The sequence below is a fragment of the Cebidichthys violaceus genome, unplaced genomic scaffold, assembly GCF_023349555.1.
Source record: "Cebidichthys violaceus isolate CVI_PGR_0920_01 unplaced genomic scaffold, fCebVio1.0.p SCAF_88, whole genome shotgun sequence".
NCBI lineage: Eukaryota > Metazoa > Chordata > Actinopteri > Perciformes > Stichaeidae > Cebidichthys > Cebidichthys violaceus.
In genome coordinates, this window is record NW_027176973.1 from 203,211 (window position 1) to 223,344 (window position 20,134).

Consider the following 20,134-nt stretch of genomic DNA (forward strand, 5'->3'; position numbering starts at 1 on the left):
ACTTTGGACAGTGCTGGAGTGAAGTGCACAAACACCTGAACAAACGAACAGATAAAACCCAGTCGCCCAGGCTCTCTGCTGTTACTGCAACTGATAAGGAAGCAAGGACTGATACATTTCTTCACTTTTAGTTTGTCATGTGAGGCTAAATGCTCTTGAAATACACATCAGCGTGTAATATGCCACTACGCTCTGCACGAATGTTGCTAAGGCACATTGCTAAGATAGCTAGGACATAAGAAAGAACAACTAACAACACCCAGACAAGAAAGAAAAGAGGGAACAAATGAATCAGAACGGAGCATTTCACCGTCTGGTTGGCTGCAAACAAGCAAAACAGTCTCCAAACACATAAACACACCAATAGTCCGTGTTGACCAGAACACACTGGAGGGTTGAAGATGTCTGGACCAACAGTTGGGTCTGCAGCCTAAACAGCAAACTTCTCTCGAGCTCTTTGAACTCGCTTTCTTTTCTCGGCACGTGTGTTCTGCTTTATAGGAGTGGGTTCTGTGGCAAAAAAAAAGAAAAAAGGCCTTTGAACACAATTTTGGGAGGTTTGGCTGTGAATGAATGTCTGTGGTTTGTCCTTGTGGAGCGCTGGCGGAGAAAATAAACTGTCTGACACTTGAGTTACATTCACTTGGTGAGCTCCTAAACATCGTACTAAATCCTTCTGTGATGTAGAGATGACTGTGATATTTGACTATTGCTGGTTTCAGCTCATTTAAGCTTGTGTTTACTCTGCACTCACTACATGTAGCTCCGGGAAGTTTCAGCTTCATGTCACCTAAAATGCAAATAGTAAACTAAAAGATCCACGGTGACTTAGCGGCTGATCGCACCGAAACGCTTCGCAAGGGACGCTTCAAAAAACGCCTGTTGGCAAAAACAGCTGGTGAGCGTTGTGGAGTGGGGATGCGTGCACAACCAGGCGAACAAACGTAGTTAACGGGGACGAATGAATTCAAGTCCAGACGGATCCACATGGCTGCTCACGCAACGCCATGCATGTGTTCTTAGATTAGTGTTTGAATGATAAGCTGAGCTTCAATGACGTATTTCATATCCGTATTTGCCTTTTGTCCGTTCCTACCACATCTACCGGCATCAAACCAGGAAGTAGGCTGTAAAGTAGTAAAGCCCACCTCTTGCTAGATTTGATTGGCTGCCGGTCAAGTTGAAGATATTTTAACGTCTTTGCACGTCTGAAAAAACGCGGCCGCACCGAAAGTAAAACAATGGTTTTGCCGGCGACGCGTCTCGGAGTGATCGGGCCTCAAGCTGACTTTTTTTCCAAGAGAGAATAATTAATAATGGTTCAACTTGCAGCAAAATACTGAATGGACATCAACAACAAAAACACACGATAAAAAACACAAAATAAACACATGACAAAAACAGAATATCATGGTATAAGCTACACAAAACAGCTTTCCCGTCACGGCACAGAACAGCACAGTGAGTCCATTCGTTCAGTCCTTTTTATCTTTCACAGCAGATTCATCTCCCACACAACCAAAAGCTTCAGGATGTGTGGAGAGAGCAACGGTGGATCTGTTGACACTGAAGAATCCAACTGTGAAGACTCTTGTTTCAGATAAACAATGTCAACAGAAAAATGCTCAGACAGCTTTTACTGTCGTCAACCTATTTGCAAAGCTATTTCTTTATGTGACCATCATCAGTCTTGCGGCAGTTTGTGAACCGGGACACTGGAAAGGAAAATAATGATTTCTTTTCAGTGCGAGGGCTCTTTGTGGTCCCCACGGAGCCGTTGGAGTTGGTTGAAAAACCCATTTTTAATACCGAATCGTGTGGTCGTCTCACATCTGCATCACTGGTTTCATTTAAACCACTTCCTCTGGTTCGGTAGCCCAAACGCTGATGGGGCCCTTTTTCTCCAGACAGTACCTCCCAAATCCAGCAAAAGGATTACACCGTATTCACATAGTTTCTTTTATACAAACACAGACAGAAAAAAAAGAGCCACTGGTTACAGATGTGTCAATGCAAAAAAGGCACTTCCGTTTTCAGTCAGCTACTAAGACCCTTCTAGTCGATTGCACTTAGTTTAATCACTTGTTTAGGTTTCACCACCATCAGACTCGATGACTTTAAACCATCCTGATCACGGTCCCACAGGGGTTCAGCAAATTTCCAATATGCTGTAATCTTAAATTCATCATTCAGTGTCTCTAAAATAGATGATCCAGTCAACAAAAGGATAGTAAGTGCCACTTTTCAAATTGTGGATATCTGATATTGGAATGAAAATTTTAATTTCTCAAGTCCTGGTGGGCCCACTGGCTCCAATGTCTTTACAAGTGTTTTCAGTTTATTGCATCTTAGAAATAAGATGGCTTTAAGGATGATAGATTGTTATTTGATGGGCAGTGTCCCTGCATCAAGGGTAATTCATAGTCCAAACCCCCATTCTGTTGCAAAGATGGAGGCGGCTGAGGAGTGTGACAGCGGTCAATCTCAGGCTGTTTGTGGGGTAGTGTACCATTTCCCCCATTCTCCAGGCAGGCCTTTATCCCCTCCAGCTCCATGGGATCAGGATCTGCTGGGCCCAGCTCCAGCTCCATTCCTGCCTTGGACTGCCTCCTCCTTCGGACACAGATGATTGCCCCAGCCACCGCGGCCACCCCCATCACCAGTGCCAGTGCAGCCATGGCGAGGATGAGCGTGTACGTCAGCGGACTCTGTGTCTCCACCCTGGACTCCGAGGACGACAGTGGAAGCCCTTCGGTGCGAGCCTCCGTACACGACCCTGTTTCTACAGAGCTGTTGGCCCTCGAGTTGACTCTTTCACCCAGGGGACTGGCACAGACCGAGTAGGTACAGTTGGGTCTCAACCCACGCAAAGTGTACTCGGGGTAGGATGCCGGAACACTCAGGATAATGGGGCGGCGGTCAGGCCCTGAGAGGTTACGGTAGGTCAACCTGATGCCACGGATGTGTGGCCGTGTCTCGATGAAGCGGTGCAGGTCAAGAAGGATGGAAGTGGAGGTGACCTGCCGAGAACTGATAGCATCAAGCTCAGCCGGCACCGCAGGAGCAACCAGCAAAACTTCTGTTGCTGAAGGCTTCGGTGTCTCAGGAACCTCATCCACATTTTCACAGTAGAGGCCAGAGGTTCCCGACGGACACAGACAGCTGAGTTGACCCAACGGATCAAAATTACAAGTGCCCCCATTGAGGCAGATGTTTGGTGGGCAGATGTGCTCACCTAGATCCCTGCTGGTGGAGCTTGGGGAGACTGGAGGTCCTGGTGAAAGGGCGCTGACCGTCTTTGAGGAGACGGTTGCCTCACTGGGTGGAGGAGGAGGAGGAGGAATAGCGTTGGTATGGATGGTCTCTGGAGATGTGGTGGGCATCTGGGGAACCAGAGTACTTCCAATGGGGAAGCCAATCAGCACCGTTGTGGTAGGTTGACACCCAAAATCTTTGTGCTCGAGTGCTGAAAGCATTTTCCCAGCATTAACTAGAGGGAAGTGACATCTGGTTTCCTCAGGCCTCCCGAGATTCACATCCTTATCCTTTAGCCAAACTGGGAACCAGGCTAATGGACACAAGCAGTTAAATGGGTTCTCAGCTGCAGTCAGGTGCATCAACCTTGGGAAGGTCTGGAAGAAACTCTGGGAAAATCCCTGGAGATTAAGTCCACTGAGATCCAGTTCTTGAAGCCCACTCAGTTTCTGGAAGTCCTCCACCCTGAGCTCACCCAATGGGTTGGTAGCCAGGCTGAGCTTGATCAGCCCCTTGAGGGAGTCCTGCTTCAGGGCCTGTGGCACCTCAGTTAACTGGTTTGTGGAGATGTCAAGCTCATGGAGGTTCCCCAGAGAAGCTATGAGACCCTCATCCACAGCGGTAAGCCCCAGCGAGGCCACCTTAAGAGCCTCCAGGTGGGGAGTCTGAAGGTCTGAGGGTCCCAGGGTTGGGATGTTGTTGTAGCTGAGGTCTAGAAGCAGAAGTCTCGGGAAATTAAGGGATGGCAGAGAGGTGAGCTGGTTTCCTTGGAGCTTAAGTTCCAGTAACATCTCTAAACCTTCAAAAGCTTCCGAATGGATGCTCTGAATGCGGTTTGCGTGGAGATACAGCCTCTCCAGCTGGACCAACCCAGAAAAACTGTCTTTGGAAATGTGGGCAATGTGGTTAGAGGACAGGTCCAAGTTCTTCAGCTTTGACAGCATCTCAAACACACCATCTGGAATCTCTGCCAGCTCATTCTGGCTCAGATCCAGCAACTCCAACTCCCCCAGGCCTTTGAAGTCGTCTTGGGTCAAAGTGTCGATGCCGTTCTGGAAGATGTACAGATTTTGGGTGGTGGTGGGGACACGAGGCACGACGCTGGAGCGCCGCTGAATGCAGAATATAGAGTCCTGTCCCTGGCAGGAACAGTCGGCCGGGCAGTCGGAGGATAACGCCAGACCAGATGAGAGGAAGAAGACCAGGACGTAAGGCAGCATGGTGTCAGGTCTTAATCTCTGAAAGACAGAAAATGGTTGCTGTTAATCACCATTCGCTTAACAAGCAGGTCACAGTTAAAAAGGGAGGCTTTACAGTAAATAGTTTGACTCTTAACAATGTCCTTACTGAGGAAGAAATTTAAGTTATGCAAGAAGTCTTTTCTGAATCCAATTCCTAAACCCTTAATTCTATTTGCTCATAATACATGCCTGAGGAGTTTGTCTTTATCCCTTCCACAAACACTCACATTCAAAGCATTCAAGCACACTTTACCTAACAAACCTTCACTTCCACACACAGTGAATATTTTGTTTTTAAATCCTTGATGAGCAGACACCCCAAGGGATCAGGACCCCAGAGGCCGAGGCCACGGGTTAACACGGCCCACCCAGAGTGACCCCTCTTGGGGGTAAGTGAGGAACCCCGCCATCCTCCTCCATGTGTTTACAACACGGTCTTTTCCCTGTGAAGCCGAGTCTGCAGTAATGCAGCCCGACACTCGGCTACATACAAACACATCCAAGGTAAATACACTATGCTGCGAGTGTGTTGACACACACACACACACACACACACACACAGACAATGTACCTTTCTGCCCTCTGTCTTCTGCACTCGTTCCCCTCTACTCATAACTCACCAGGTCAGAGCCCGTCAGCTGGCAGGAATTTGCAATATTCTCTCAAAATCTTTATCAAGTCTTTATTAAGCGCAAAGGGAAGACGGGGGGGAAGGAAAGGAAGTAAGTGGAGGAAACAGAAAAGTGACTGTTGACAGAAAGAGCTTTGACATCTTCGTGACAAACACAAGGTTTAATAACCAAATTTGGGACTTTTAACACAAACCAGAAGTTTTAGAGATCAAACCTCTACCAACAAACAATAAGCCAACGTGAGAAATAAGAACAATCTGCTACTGACACAAACACAGTGTGGAATAGATCCCTCTCTCTCTGCCTCGTCTTGTTGTAAACCACAGAGTGATGTCTGATCTCTGACAGGCTCTCAGGTTTTATAAATCGGCTTCCGAGTACAACTTGGTTTCCGTAGAGACTTGTTGGTGAAGTCACCGTTTCTGTTTTTGGGCCAGCACTTGAACACGAATCCTGCTCGTACGACCAAGACTTCTGTCAAACCTTCATTCAGAGGAAAAAACGTTCAGCAGATGAATGAGAAAACAGCCTTTAGTCAAAATCACTCTGCATGGTGAAGCTCAATCATCCAAGGGACAAACATTTTGGATTAATATCCAATGTGCAGAATCAGACACCGTGTCTCACGTGTTCTACTACAATTCAACTGAATTTAAAATAACTCTCTAGTGTTGGTGCAGGTGTTACGTCTACGAGAACATAAAGAAAATATCTGTCAGCCAGAAGAAAAGGAGCTGTTATCATCACCGTTATTCTCAGGTGTTACCGCCACAAAGAGCATTTCACTGCTTTTGTTTGCAGTGCATGTCTAAGTTCAGAGAGCAGCTCTTCTTCAAGAACAATATAATAAGAGCTGCTCGTCGTTCCTGTCAGGGTGCTGCTGACACTCTGCCTGAATGATCTGATGACTGAGGAATGAATGGAATATGGACGAACGAGTCGAGAGAGAAGAGAAACTACTCATGCACACGCTTCTGACAAGTTCACATCCACTTTGCACACATCTGGATGTATTCTATCTCATGGAACACTCGTCTGCGACGTGTAATCCCAAGTAAACGCTGAGCGTGTCTTGCAGCTTTGCTGTTCCTGAACGCTTAGTGTCTGGGTGGTCAGGTAGAAACAAACCACAACCGCAGAGGATCAGGATTCAAACCTGCTGCTGAAGCCTCCTTGTTTAAGAAACTCAAACCCTTCACGCTTCAGGGGTGTTAGTCTGGAGCTGAACCGGACCTCTGACCTGCCAGCGGGGTCGAGCTGAGACAGAAGGTCACAAAGGATCTTCTTCTACATGTATATACAGACGTTTTATTAAACTGATATTCTCCACTATGTGTAGGCCTCAAGCTGCACACGAAACACATGTTTTGTAAAACATCCTCTCAGGTTTTAGATTTTAGTTACTTCGTATCAGTGTGGACGTGTGCTTTGGGAGACGATGACGTCATCTCTCCAATCTGGGAACGCCTGTTTTCTCCAATGAGCGTCAGAGAAGGTAAGAAAAGATGGCGGACTAGCGGAGTGTTTGTGGGTTAGCTCTGCTACACTTTACAGACAAACGGAGGCGTCTCAATGTTATTGGGTCCACCTCAGCTTTACCATCATCTTCTTCTCTGGTATTTGACGGATCGTTGACGTCGTAGCCGTCATCACCACCTCCTGACCCGGCGAACGTCTTGAGATGTTTTCTTAAAACGAAGGTAGACAGAATTTTATTTGAATAGGTAGAGGAAAAGAATATCTGTGTGCGTGTAGACAGAGGCGATGGACTCTTCAAGAGTCTTCATGTTGCCTCTGTTGACATTCAGGACTACAAGCTACATGACGTTGAGTCCTTGATGGAGTCGACCAGCTGACGGTCTGAGCTCCTTCATGCAGCTTCATGGGAGCATTGAGTTATGATATTTCCATGTTTCTCTACTATTCACTTTACTCGTGGAGGCATTTGAATGCTTCGGTCATGTTTTCTTCTCGACGAGTCCTCGTGGATCGTCTTTTAGTTTCCTTTAGTTTGGACTGCCGTGTTCAGTTCTTGAACTTCTACCACAGCGGCTCGATATTCAAGTAACAATAATCAATAACTTCTTCTTCATCATCGGCCCTGCTCTGGGGTTTCACATTGAGAACCAACCGAAGCAGAACGGGTTCTCTCTTCTCCGTCATGAATTCCTGATTTCATCCTCTTTTCCTTTTTCTTTTAGTACGAGCGAGGATAAGGCGGCGTGATAAAAGCCAAACATCGCCATCACCGTGACACGAAACAGAACACACACACACACACACACACACACACACACACACACACACACACACACACACACACACACACACACATTCCTGCACATGTTCACACCAGCACAAACACACACACACAGCTGGATTCTGTTACCCACAATGCACTGCAGCCATCTCTCACCGTGAGACAGAGTGAAAGGCCCACATAAACCTTTGTCCTCCCCCGGTTGATAAGAGCGAGGTAGAGGGAGGAGAGGGGGAGGGTTGGAGCTAAAGGGAGAGATGAAGTGTCCTCCATTCATCCTCACTCTGCTGTAAACAAAGGACAAAACTCTCTAACTGTTACTGAAGAAGAACAGATGAGGACCTGGATACTATTTCAGGAGGTTTGGTCATGATTCCTAAAATCATGGCGCTCAACGCTTCTCCGGCGTCACGGTCACAGTTCTAAAAGGTGATGTTCAGTAAGCCATCGCGGCTTGACCATATAATAAGTGTTTGTTCCGTTATTTAAGCTTCACAGCTGACATGAACGTTAGATCGACCCGTCCGTCCACTCCTGCCTCCTCCCCACGGAAACGTCTTTGTGATACGTCGAAAAACAAACTCGTGCAGACTCGTCGTTTTTCTGACCAAAGTCAGACCCACAACCCGGTTGTAAACAAACCCCCAAATTAGACCATTTAGTCTTTAAAGCAGGTGCTGCTGTGCATTCCACACAGTTCCACGTGTTAGAAGATGAACTGCGGCTGAATACGTCAGTAGAAGTTGCTCTTTTGAGGATCCCAAGCATCCCGCTCACTATCAGACATAGTGTATTAATGCTACTTCTGCAGCTTCTATTAGAATAATTAACAAGCAGCAACGTCCACCATGACTAAGTGAACACAGTTAAACTATCAATAGATCACTAGACCTTTTAATCACTGAACATGAAGCTACAATCAAATACCAGACTTCAGGACCTGTGGAGACCAGAGGGAGCGGGATCATAAATCGTGTTAGAAACCTGGTCTACGGGGAGATTACTGCATGTTCATGGAGGGCGTGAGTTAGTGGTACAATCCTTCCCTCCACTCCCCAAAGTGGAATATCCTATTACCTCATGGCTGAAATCAGTTTAACAGCTTCAGTCTCTCGAAAACTCTTAGCCCCCCCCTCATGTGCCCAACTGCAGTGAAACATATATATATATATATATATATATATGTTTCACTGCAGTTGGGAACACGATGCCCTGATGACGGAAAGATCCATTTGTCCTCTGGGGACCATGAATGTGTGAACACGATGTCTGCCTGTAGCTCATTCTAAGTCATTCTTTAGACGGTAAACACTGTAACTTACCGTCTTCACACACCGGGGGTAAAATGTTAAATACTCGACTGCGACTAATATCTTTCTGGGGCTTTTATTGTGAAGGTGAAAAACAGAAGGAGTGGATGTGGTTTGCGCTGGCTTTGGTCTTTCAGACTACGAGTCCTCCGTGTGGTTGGTGGTTCCTCAGAACGTCATTCGTTGACGCTTTTATTCACGTTGCAAAAGCTTTTAACATCCACCGAAGAAACTGATGAAATACAGGAAACAAAAAGGAGGAAGAGGCCTGCGAAGCCATTCCTGATGGTCTTCGCTGTCACGTCTCCATCAAAGAGGCGTTCGGTGTTAAAACCGCCTCGTGGGTTTTTATGACGTGAGCTTAAAGAGAGACGGCGAGATATCCAGAGCGTCTCTTTCAGCTTCGATCGGCACTAAACACCTGAGCTGACAACTGCTGTCTAGACCGGCCAGCAGCAGCTGTGAGTCTATTCTAGGGTTCAAACCATTAGAATAAAGGCTTCACTCTCCACATGACAGGGAACTGTGAGAACATCAACATATATATACTGTATGCATATATATATATATATCACAGTAAACACATTCAAGCTCCGTTACATTCACACTAGTTCTGGAAACATAAGTCGACTAACACGAATGAGGTTTTGTCGACTAATCGATTAGAAGCGTCGAGATGATTCCTTGCAGAGGAACACGTTCATCCTCGTGTTCGTAGAGATTCAACAGCAGAACGACACATTCCTCTGCAGCAGAACTAAAGACATTTAACAGTTTTAAACCAGCGATAACTCAAATTCAAACCGGCCGGTCGACTACCTTCTCATTGCACAGACTCACATTAATGCAGAAGTGACCTGCAGAGAATACAGAGACAACCAGCCTGGTTTGGTTTTAACTCTCTCACACACACACACACACACACACACACACACACACATACACACACACACCTGGAGTCAGGACTAGTTTGCGACTCCGGTTTTCCCACCGAGGTGATAAAAGTACAACAGCAGAAGCACAGTTAGTTCCCGCCTGTCAGCAGCTCTAATTAACCAGGTGAGCCAGCTGGCAGTGAACACACCGCGCTCAAACACGCCTCCTCTTTCCTCGCCTCCTCTTTCCTCGCCTCCTCTGTCCTCGCTCCGCCCTTATAAATGTTCGTACTAATTTCTTTAATCCTCCCAGAGGTAAAGTTGCAAAGTCGTCTTTTGTCACCTTAAAGTCTCCAGTTGTCTGAGAAAGCTTGAGTAAGTTCTGAATATGTTTACTCAGTAGTGAACTGGTGTTGTTGCACTGGACTTTCTCTGTCCTTCTTTTGTACTCTTCATCCCTCCATCGTTCACTTGTTACTGTTGGTCTGTTCCTCTGTCTCCTGGTGACTGAGTGATGGAGGGCCCCTCGCCCAGCAGGGGCCCCTTCAGGCTCTTTAAGCCAGCTGTCAGGCCCAGTCTGGCCTCTGGCTGGGTGCAGGTTGGACTGGATGGGGGGTGGGGGGGTGTACAAGTCTAGACAGACACTGTACCATTTACATCTGATCTGAACTTTAACAACCTTCCTTTATACCACGATACCCACGCCTCTAAACTACAGATGGAACATGCACACACACACACACACGCACGCACGCACGCACACACACACACACACACACACACACACACACACATATTTAATACATTTATTGACGTTCAGAGGATCCTGAACACAGGACGATGTTTTAACACGAGGCTGAAACAGTTGATGTGTAGAAATCTTTCCCTGAAGGAGGACGTAGTTTTGGTGTGTGTGTGTGTGTGTGTGTGTGTGTGTGTGTGTGTGTGTGTGTGTGTGTGTGTGTGTGTGTGTGTGTGTGTGCGCGCGTGTGTGTGCGCGTGTGTGCGTGTGTGTACTTTGTCACTCATCTATTTACTTAAACTCCTGACAGATCCTTTAGAGTGAACACACACACACACACACACACACACACAGGTTCTCATGTTGGAGGTTGGATCAGAGCATCACCTTTAACAAGAACACAGCTGGTCCTCTGAGAGAGAGAGAGGAGAACATGGAACCATCACGTCACGTTTGACTCGTTAACTTCTGATGACGTCTCATCAACAGAAAGCTCAAGTTAAGAGACGACTCTTCTCTTTTTGTTCAGGTCCACGGTTCTGTTTGTTGTCCTTTAGAGGCCAGACGGGTTTTTCAGATTTTCTCTTCCTCTCTAATGAGAGAAGGAAGTGATGAGTATTTATGAGGCACAGACGCATAACAAAATAAACATAGTTGAAGCGTGTTAAAGCTGCATTCTCTCTAGTGTCCAGCAGGGGGCGACTCCTCTGGTTGTATAGAAGTCTAGTCTAAAATGACTCTACTTCTCTCTTGATTTATTCCCTCAGTAAACATTGTAAACATGAGTTTATGGTCTCAATCTCTAGTTTACAGTCTTCTTCAATACAGCATGATGTTCATTTAGTACATTATGAAACATTTAGAGTCAAACAGACCATAAAGAGCGGATGATTTAGGGGCGGGGCTACACGCTGATTGACAGGTCTCTACCAGAGAGTTGTCCCTGTTTTTTCGTCTTGCAGCTTTAACCCTTTAGTGTGTTTTCACTTCATCAAAGTTAACTGTAACAATGTGTAAATGTCTCAATGAGCGTTCTGTAGTTCTTAGCTCCGCCCTCTGGTTTCACTTCTGGTTGCAAAAAAAACAAGATGGCGACCGCCAAAAACCCTTATTATTCAGTCTGCCAGAAATATATTCAGTATGTCCCATAAGACAGTAAAACCAGAAAATACCAGGATCCTGTTATTCCAACCTACACTCTAACCTACATAAAGATATACTGTGTATATATATATATATATATATATATATACACAGTATATCTTTATATATATATATATATATATATATATATATACAGTATATATTTATATATATATATATACAGTATATCTTATATATATATATATATATATATATATATATATATATAGTATATATTTATATATATATATATATATAGTATATATTTATATATATATATATATATATATATATATATATTTATAACTTTTAGAGGAGCTGTTTGAAGGAATGAAAGTTCACCCGGTCCTCCACCTCTGGTACTTTAGATAATGATTGAATTATTGGTGAAGACGTGATGAAGGACGTGTTAGGACAGAGGATGAGTGAAGAGCAGATGATCCTGATTATTTACAGGAACGCTAACAGCACCAGCTGTTTGTCTTGTTCTTCAAAGGTAAATAAAACAAGTAATGAATTCATAATCAAAAGGGTTCAAAGTTTCTCTTTGGTTTAAATCAAACTGCATATTGTAATATGTGGGTTCCTGTTTTAATAGCAGTAGAAGCTGTTGTAGTTTGATTTTTTTACTTTGTATTAAGTGGATCATGTAACTCCACCCTCTCGACTTCTTTCATTGAGGGGTTTAAAGGTTGCCATCAGTGTTGTCACTTCTTATAATATATGTTCAACGTTTTGTTTTGTTCATCACCTGGAAACAAAGACAAAACACCTGTGATGGTAAAACGTTAATGATGATAGATGTGTGACTGAACCACCTCTATGAAACAACTTCTCTACAAACAGAGTCAGAAGCCTTAGTGTGGCGGTCCATCATCTTCTCTCTCTGTCTCTGTCTGTCTCTCTCTCTCTCTCTGTCTGTCTCTCTGTCTCTCTCTGTCTCTGTCTTTCTCTCTCTGTCTCTCTGTATCTCTGTCTCTCTCTGTCTCTCTGTATCTCTGTCTCTCTCTCTCTCTGTCTCTCTGTATCTCTGTCTCTCTCTCTCTCTGTTTGTCTCTCTGTCTGTCCCTCTTTCTGTCTCTCTCTCTCTGTCTGTCTGTCTGTCTCTCTGTATCTCTGTCTCTCTCTCTCTTTGTCTCTCTGTCTCTGTCTCTCTCTCTCTGTCTCTCTCTCTCTCTCTGAGTGGAGGGAGTGGTGAGTTTTCGGAGCGTGTTTGAGAGTGATTATTAACGATTTTTCGACATTTTGCTTCGTTTTTTAACGTTGTATATGACAGTGTATTGTGGTGTGTAGGGCTCATAGTGTTTGGGTGAACACTTGGGGGGTTTTAGGTGGGTTTTTTGGTGGTGTTTGCAGCCGATCAGCACGCGCTGGTCGGCGTGCTGCACGCCGCCATGGACTTCACCAAACTAACGCGGAAACACGGCGTGAAGATTCCGCCGCGTTTCCCGTGCTCGGTGGAGGACTGCAGCCTGGCAGTGGGGGAGATCATCGGTCACAGCAACGTGAGGTCCGCTGCACGGATGAACGGTGCGGTGATCGTGTTTTGTAATACCGAAGAGGATACGAAACTGGTGTTGGACACCGGGATCGAGGTGAACGGCGGCTTCCTACCCGTCTATCCTCTCAGCGACCCGGCGGTAAGAGTCACTGTTTCCAACGTGCCACCGTTCATCAAGGATGAGCTGATAACCAGAGAGCTGTCCAGACATGGAAAGATCGTGTCCAAAGTTAAGAAGCTGTCATCTGGGGCCAAGTCTCCACTTCTGAGGCACGTGGTGTCTCACAGGAGACAGCTCCTCATGATCCCCAAGAACAGGAGCAGACAGGTGGACCTCGTGTTCACAGTCACAGTGGAGGACTTTGATTACCTCATTTTTGCGACAACTGAGGATTCTAAATGCTTCAGTTGTGGGAAACAGGGACATCAGAGCAGAGCCTGTCCTGGAAAAAACGGTTCTCATAAAGACCAGAACCAAAACCAGAAAGGTTCTGAGGAGGGCAGAGGAGACAAACAAGATGGACAGGAGGGGACAAGTGGGGTCCAGGAGGTAAGAAAGGAGGGGACGAGTGGGGGTAAGGAGGTGAGGGGGGAGGGGACGAGTGGAGTTGAGGAGGTAAGGAAGGAGGGGACGTGTGGGTTTAAGGAGGTAAGGGAGGAGGGAACGAGTGGGGTTAAGGAGGTAAGGAAGGAGGGGACGAGTGGGGTTAAGGAGGTGAGGGAGAAGGAGGCAAGTGAGGTACAGGTGGGGAGGGAGAGTAATGGAGGACAGGTGGGGGAAGGCAGTGAGGTGGACATGGAGGGAGACGAGGGGCAGTTCAAAGTCCCCCAGCGGAAGAGGAAAAAGAAAGAAAACAATGGAAGCTCACAAGCAAAGAAAGCGGCAACGAAAGGAAACGGAGTTGCAGCTAAATCTGAGTCCAGTCGGAAGAAGGACCCTGAGTCCAGTCTGGAGGAAGACCCTGAGTCCAGCCGGGGAGGAGACCCTGAGTCCAGTATGGAGGAGGATTCTGCTGCTGACAGTGAATCTTCTGACCACAGGGCTGGCAGCGGTAGGAGCTCTAGAGACTACAGTGTGGAGAAGATAAAGGGGTTTCTGAGGAGAACTAAAAGTGTGAAAGGAGTTAATGTGGAGGATTACTTCTCTGACAAAGAGAAGCTCTCCAGCTCTCTCAGGTCACACATGAGGAGTAAAGACAGAGGAGGGATAACAGTGAAGGAAGGCTACAGACTGAAGAAAATAGCTCAGAAGATCAATAAAGAGCTGAACAATGAAAGAGCTGATGGTGACCAAAGTCTCCCAGCCTAAGAGCAACTCTAGGACATGTTTTGTTGTTTTTATTTATTTACATGAACAATATGCAGGATTCATTGAGAATCGGTGCAGCAATGAAACAAAATGTGTGTCTGGAGTTGGACTAATATTCAACTGTGAAGAGAAACGGACTTGAGTGTTTCTTTGCTTTTGATTTGCTTTGTTTCATTCTTGATGCCATGACAATGCTTTTTGTTCTTTCTTTGTTTTAAGAAATAAAGGTTTTCTAAAAATCTAAAAAATCTCTCTCTCTGTCTCTCTCTCCCTCTGTGTTTCTTCTGCTTCGTCAGTTTGGTGTCCTGGTCTCTGGGTGGACTCCTGACACCTCTAATCCTCTGCCAGCTGCAGAGAGGCCTCTGTGTGTGTGTGTGTGTGTGTGTGTGTGTGTGTGTGTGTGTGTGTGTGTGTGTGTGTGTGTGTGTGTGTGTGTGTGTGTGTGTGTGTGTGTAGGGAAATGAGGGCTGTTGATTGGTTGATGAAACACTATGTGCCCTCAGGAAGAAAAGAGAAAGAGGCTCAGGAAAAGAAGCCCTCAGGTGGAGGTGTTATCTTAACGATTTATGAAATATTAGATGTCAGAATACAAAAGCGTTCTGTGTCACAGGTTGAGACAACTAAACTACTGAGTTAGGTTGAGACAACTAAACTACTGAGTTAGGTTGAGACAACTAAACTACTGAGTTAGGTCGAGACAACTAAACTACTGAGTTAGGTTGAAACAACTAAACTACTGAGTTAGGTTTAGACAACTACACTACTGAGTTAGGTTGAGACAACTAAACTACTGAGTTAGGTTGAGACAACTAAACTACTGAGTTAGGTTGAGACAACTAAACTACTGAGTTAGGGTTAGACAACTACACTACTGAGTTAGGTTGAGACAACTAAACTACTGAGTTAGGTTGAGACAACTAAACTACTGAGTTAGGGTTAGACAACTAAACTACTGAGTTAGGTTGAGACAACTAAACTACTGAGTTAGGTTTAGACAACTAAACTACTTAGTTAGGGTTAGACAACTAAACTACTGAGTTAGGTTGAGACAACTAAACTACTGAGTTAGGTCGAGACAACTAAACTACTGAGTTAGGTTGAAACAACTAAACTACTGAGTTAGGTTTAGACAACTACACTACTGAGTTAGGTTGAGACAACTAAACTACTGAGTTAGGTTGAGACAACTAAACTACTTAGTTAGGGTTAGACAACTAAACTACTGAGTTAGGTTGAGACAACTAAACTACTGAGTTAGGTTTAGACAACTAAACTACTTAGTTAGGGTTAGACAACTAAACTACTGAGTTAGGTTTAGACAACTAAACTACTTAGTTAGGGTTAGACAACTAAACTACTGAGTTAGGTCGAGACAACTAAACTACTGAGTTAGGTTGAGACAACTAAACTACTTAGTTAGGGTTAGACAACTAAACTACTGAGTTAGGTTTAGACAACTAAACTACTGAGTTAGGTCGAGACAACTAAACTACTGAGTTAGGTCGAGACAACTAAACTACTGAGTTAGGTTGAAACAACTAAACTACTGAGTTAGGTTTAGACAACTACACTACTGAGTTAGGTTGAGACAACTAAACTACTGAGTTAGGTTGAGACAACTAAACTACTGAGTTAGGTCGAGACAACTAAACTACTGAGTTAGGTTGAAACAACTAAACTACTGAGTTAGGTTTAGACAACTACACTACTGAGTTAGGTTGAGACAACTAAACTATTGAGTTAGGTTGAGACAACTAAACTACTTAGTTAGGGTTAGACAACTAAACTACTGAGTTAGGTTGAGACAACTAAACTACTGAGTTAGGTTTAGACAACTAAACTACTTAGTTAGGGTTAGACAACTAAACTACTGAGTTAGGTTTAGACAACTAAACTACTTAGTTAGGGTTAGACAACTAAACTACTGAGTTAGGTCGAGACAACTAAACTACTGAGTTAGGTTTAGACAACTAAACTACTTAGTTAGGGTTAGACAACTAAACTACTGAGTTAGGTTTAGACAACTAAACTACTTAGTTAGGGTTAGACAACTAAACTACTGAGTTAGGTTTAGACAACTAAACTACTCTGTCTGCTGGAGGAAAGATCTGTTTGCTGGACTCGTATCTTAATAATTCCTCGTCATGATTACATGGATAACATACAAAATAAGTGGGATATCAATAAAAATGCAATCTTTTATTTCCTAATCATTTGAATTGTGTGATTTTATGAAGAAAAAAACACTTTAAATTACTTAAAGTAAAAGTATAATATTTAGTATTTTTCTAAAAGGTCTGAGATCCGACCCCTGGTGAAATATGTGCTGGAGCTCATGGTCTCTGTGTCTGTGAACCTTCAACACGTCATCTGAAGACCTGCTGTCAGAGCATCTCCTCCTGGTACCACAGAGGAATGTTACGAGGAGTCTTCACCTTCCTCCTGAACCGCCGTGTTTATGAAACACACACCGGGAGGATGGGGGGGGGGTACTTAGAGACACGCTTCATGGGTTAGTAACGGGGGGGGGGGGGGGTAGAACTCCTCTGGTGTCAAACCACCTTGTAAAGACGTAACGTGAGTCTTCTTATGTCGCTGAAAACAGAAACCAAGTTTAGCAAATATTTCAGCTGGCTTTGAAATATATATTCTGTATCAGTCACTTAAATTAGCGGAGCAACGGATCATCAGACTCACGGATCATCAGACTCACGGATTGGATCGACACAAAAGAACAAAAGGCGCAAATAGAACTTTTCGATCACGTTTTTGATCATTGATGATCCATGCTGCTGTTTGATTATAGCAGCTGGTCTACAAGGATCCAGAATATTTTCCAAAACTCATTTCATCCGCTCTGTTATTATATCGGAGGATCTCGTCAGCAGAACTTTATTTACACTGTGATGGTTAACGTTAAACTGTAGAATTAATCTTGAGGTTCACATGCGTGCTGAACCGTGAGGGGGGGTCAGACCGGATCCAGGATCCACAGTGGTCCGTTACTCCGTTACACCTCTACTTGAAGGACTTGGACAAATCTACCAAATCTACCCAACCAGTAACCCAACTGTGACCTGAGGGGAATGTGTGTGTGTGTGTGTGTGTGTGTGTGTGTGTGTGTGTGTGTGTGTGTGTGTGTCCTCTTCACCTTGTACCTCTTAACTCCTCTGATTGAGGAGCTTCGTCCCTATTTGGTTGTCATGGTGGTATGACCCCGACACTTATTAACTGACCCTTGGGATTAGTCCAAGCTGGAAGCAGGGGTGTGTGTGTGTGTGTGTGTGTGTGTGTGTGTGTGTGTGTGTGTGTGTGTGTGTGTGTGTGTGTGTGTGTGTGTGTGTGTGGAGGTTAAGCCTTCACCTCCAGCTGCTCTCTGCAGCGTCTCACAGAAACCTTAATTAAATCGCTGAGACAGCGAGTCAGGAATGTTTGCTTTGCCTCTGTCTCTTCCTTTCTTTACTTTTCCCAAACGCTCACTTCTCTCTGCTCATTTCATGAGAACACAAAGCTTCTTGTTCTCAAACACGTTTCAGTGTGAAGAACGTCTCATCTTTACGTATCATATCTCCTTTATATATATATATATATATATATATATATATATTGTTCATCTCCAGAAGAGTCCACAGTCTGATTAAAACCATTCATTTATGATTATCATCAATCACGTGACTAGGCTCTTAACGTCATATTTCAATCAGCTGCAAAACCAACCGACTCTCATCACTCTCACGTCAAATATCAGAACAATAAGACAAAGATCGGTTATAAAGACTAAACATCTGTCCAGGCTGCTGCAGATGTGGAGAGGAAACGTCTCCATAAAGACAGACTCCCAGCAGAGGAGAGGACCAACCCGGTCCACACAGGAGCTAAATCCGGACCCGATCCTGACCCGAGACAGCGACCCGTGCGCCGGGGAGAGGAATGCGAGGAGGCGCCGGAGGAGCCAGCGGATCGATTAGCGCCAAGAAGAAGCGATTGACTGCGAGTCTGTGATCGATAGCAGCCTCCGTGACGTACACACGTCGCTGCAATGTCCACTGAGGGACAACAGAGGGACACCAGAGGGACAACACACACGTACTTGTGAGCAGGTAAAAGGCGCACGAGAGGAGCTCACCTTGGTAAAAAAACAAAGTTATCCAAAGTCCGCGGGACTGCGCTCGAGCAGCTCGTCCTCCTCCACACCGCTTTGTATCCACTCTGTCCGCGTGCAACAGCCTCAATCTGTCCCAGTCCTCTTCATGTCTGTCCACACGAGAGAAAACAACCCCCAAAATGTGTCCTGCTGTCCGTCTGTCTCGGCTGGAGACCCGGGTCCGCCTGCGTTCAGGAGGCGCACAGATCCGTCTGAAACAGCGCTCACTGGAGCGGAGGAGGCGCGCGCTTAAAACGGGCTGAGGAAAGTGGGAGGAGCCGTCTGAAGCCGGGGGCGCGTCCCCGAGAGCAGGCTGCAGTGAATGCAGTGAACTTGCTCTTGTGTCTTTTTCATGATGAAGCTCTGAACATCCACAGGTTTGATCCCCATCAGTGTTCTTACCATCTCCAAACGTCTCCATCCAGAAACGGAGCTTCTGTTGACGACTCTCAAGTCTTTTCCTTAACCTAACCAAGTATTGGTAGAGAAACACACATGTGAGCAGTAACGTTGTGTGAGGACACGCTGATCCATGAAGGGTCCAAGAGGTTTAAGTCTGTCACTGAACCAAAACACAGAGAGAGAAACACTGAGCTATGAAGTGTCTATGACCGTCCACAGAGGACAGGACTCCGTGACTGTTTCCCTGTGGACGAGACAACGAGAGGGACAGTCACACCTTTGCGTGTGTGTGTGTGTGTGTGTGTGTGTGTGTAACCCTAACCCAACAGGAAGAAGACAGGAAGACAACAGGAAGAAAACAGGGAGACAACAGGAAGAAGACAGGAAGACAACAGGAAGAAGACAGGGAGACAACAGGAAGAAAACAGGGAGACAACAGGAAGACAACAGGAAGAAGACAGGAAGACAACAGGAAGAAAACAGGGAGACAACAGGAAGACAACAGGGAGACAACAGGAAGAAGACAGGAAGACAACAGGAAGAAGACAGGGAGACAACAGGAAGAAAACAGGGAGACAACAGGAAGAAAACAGGGAGACAACAGGAAGACAACAGGAAGAAGACAGGAAGACAACAGGAAGAAAACAGGGAGACAACAGGAAGAAGACAGGAAGACAACAGGAAGAAAACAGGGAGACAACAGGAAGAAGACAGGAAGAAAACAGGGAGACAACAGGAAGAAAACAGGGAGACAACAGGAAGAAGACAGGGAGACAACAGGAAGAACACAGGAAGACAACAGGAAGAAGACAGGGAGACAACAGGAAGAAGACAGGAAGACAACAGGAAGAAAACAGGGAGACAACAGGAAGAAGACAGGAAGACAACAAAAAGAAAACAGGGAGACAACAGGAAGACAACAGGAAGAAGACAGAAGTCCATGTCTGTTTTTATTCTGCTCTCTGTTTGAGTCACTTTGCCTTCATTGAAACTGAGACGCTGCTCTTTCACCAGCTCATTTTGCCGTTCTGTGTGAAAGTGCTCATGTGAAGACCTTCAGTCTCTCGTAGTCTGGATCCACACATTATGGTTCTGGTTCAGGAGGAACTGGATCCGCTGCGTTGAATAACTGTTGTATAACTGAGTGATGATCTATGTATCGCTCATGTTATTAATGCTTCACACCAGCTAAAGCCACAGCCTGTGTGCTAACAGGTGGAGTCACATTCCATCAAACCCGACTATGGTCACAATTATCTTCAAAAAGAAAGGAACATAATGAACTGTTACCAAACAGCCCATCACAGGACAGGCGTTTTA

General features: G+C 45.3%; 1 protein-coding gene across 2 annotated transcripts; it reads right to left on the minus strand.

Annotated features, from left to right (window-relative positions):
- Nucleotides 1-356: 356 nt before the first annotated feature.
- Nucleotides 357-18,617, minus strand: LOC137866652 (vasorin-like). 2 transcript variants are annotated; one of them, XM_068702696.1, is made up of 2 exons: nucleotides 18,395-18,617; nucleotides 357-4,493 (listed from the first exon to the last, which is right to left on the minus strand). In XM_068702696.1, the coding sequence occupies exon 2, from the start codon at nucleotides 4,473-4,475 to the stop codon at nucleotides 2,349-2,351; it is 2,127 nt and encodes a 708-aa protein (XP_068558797.1). In that variant the 5' UTR covers nucleotides 4,476-4,493; nucleotides 18,395-18,617; the 3' UTR covers nucleotides 357-2,348. The 2 variants fall into 2 exon arrangements, with proteins under 2 accessions (XP_068558797.1, XP_068558796.1); XM_068702695.1 differs by lacking the exon at nucleotides 18,395-18,617 and adding an exon at nucleotides 10,703-10,786.
- Nucleotides 18,618-20,134: the final 1,517 nt, after the last annotated feature.

Excerpts from the sequence above, each read along its gene's own strand:
- LOC137866652 (XM_068702695.1), bottom strand. The coding sequence starts at position 10,750 with ATGTTCTCCTCTCTCTCTCTCAGAGGACCAGCTGTGTTCTTGTTAAAG. Across the intron at positions 4,494-10,702 it reads CAGCTGTGTTCTTGTTAAAG|AGATTAAGACCTGACACCAT; the intron begins GTGATGCTCTGA and ends TCTGTCTTTCAG.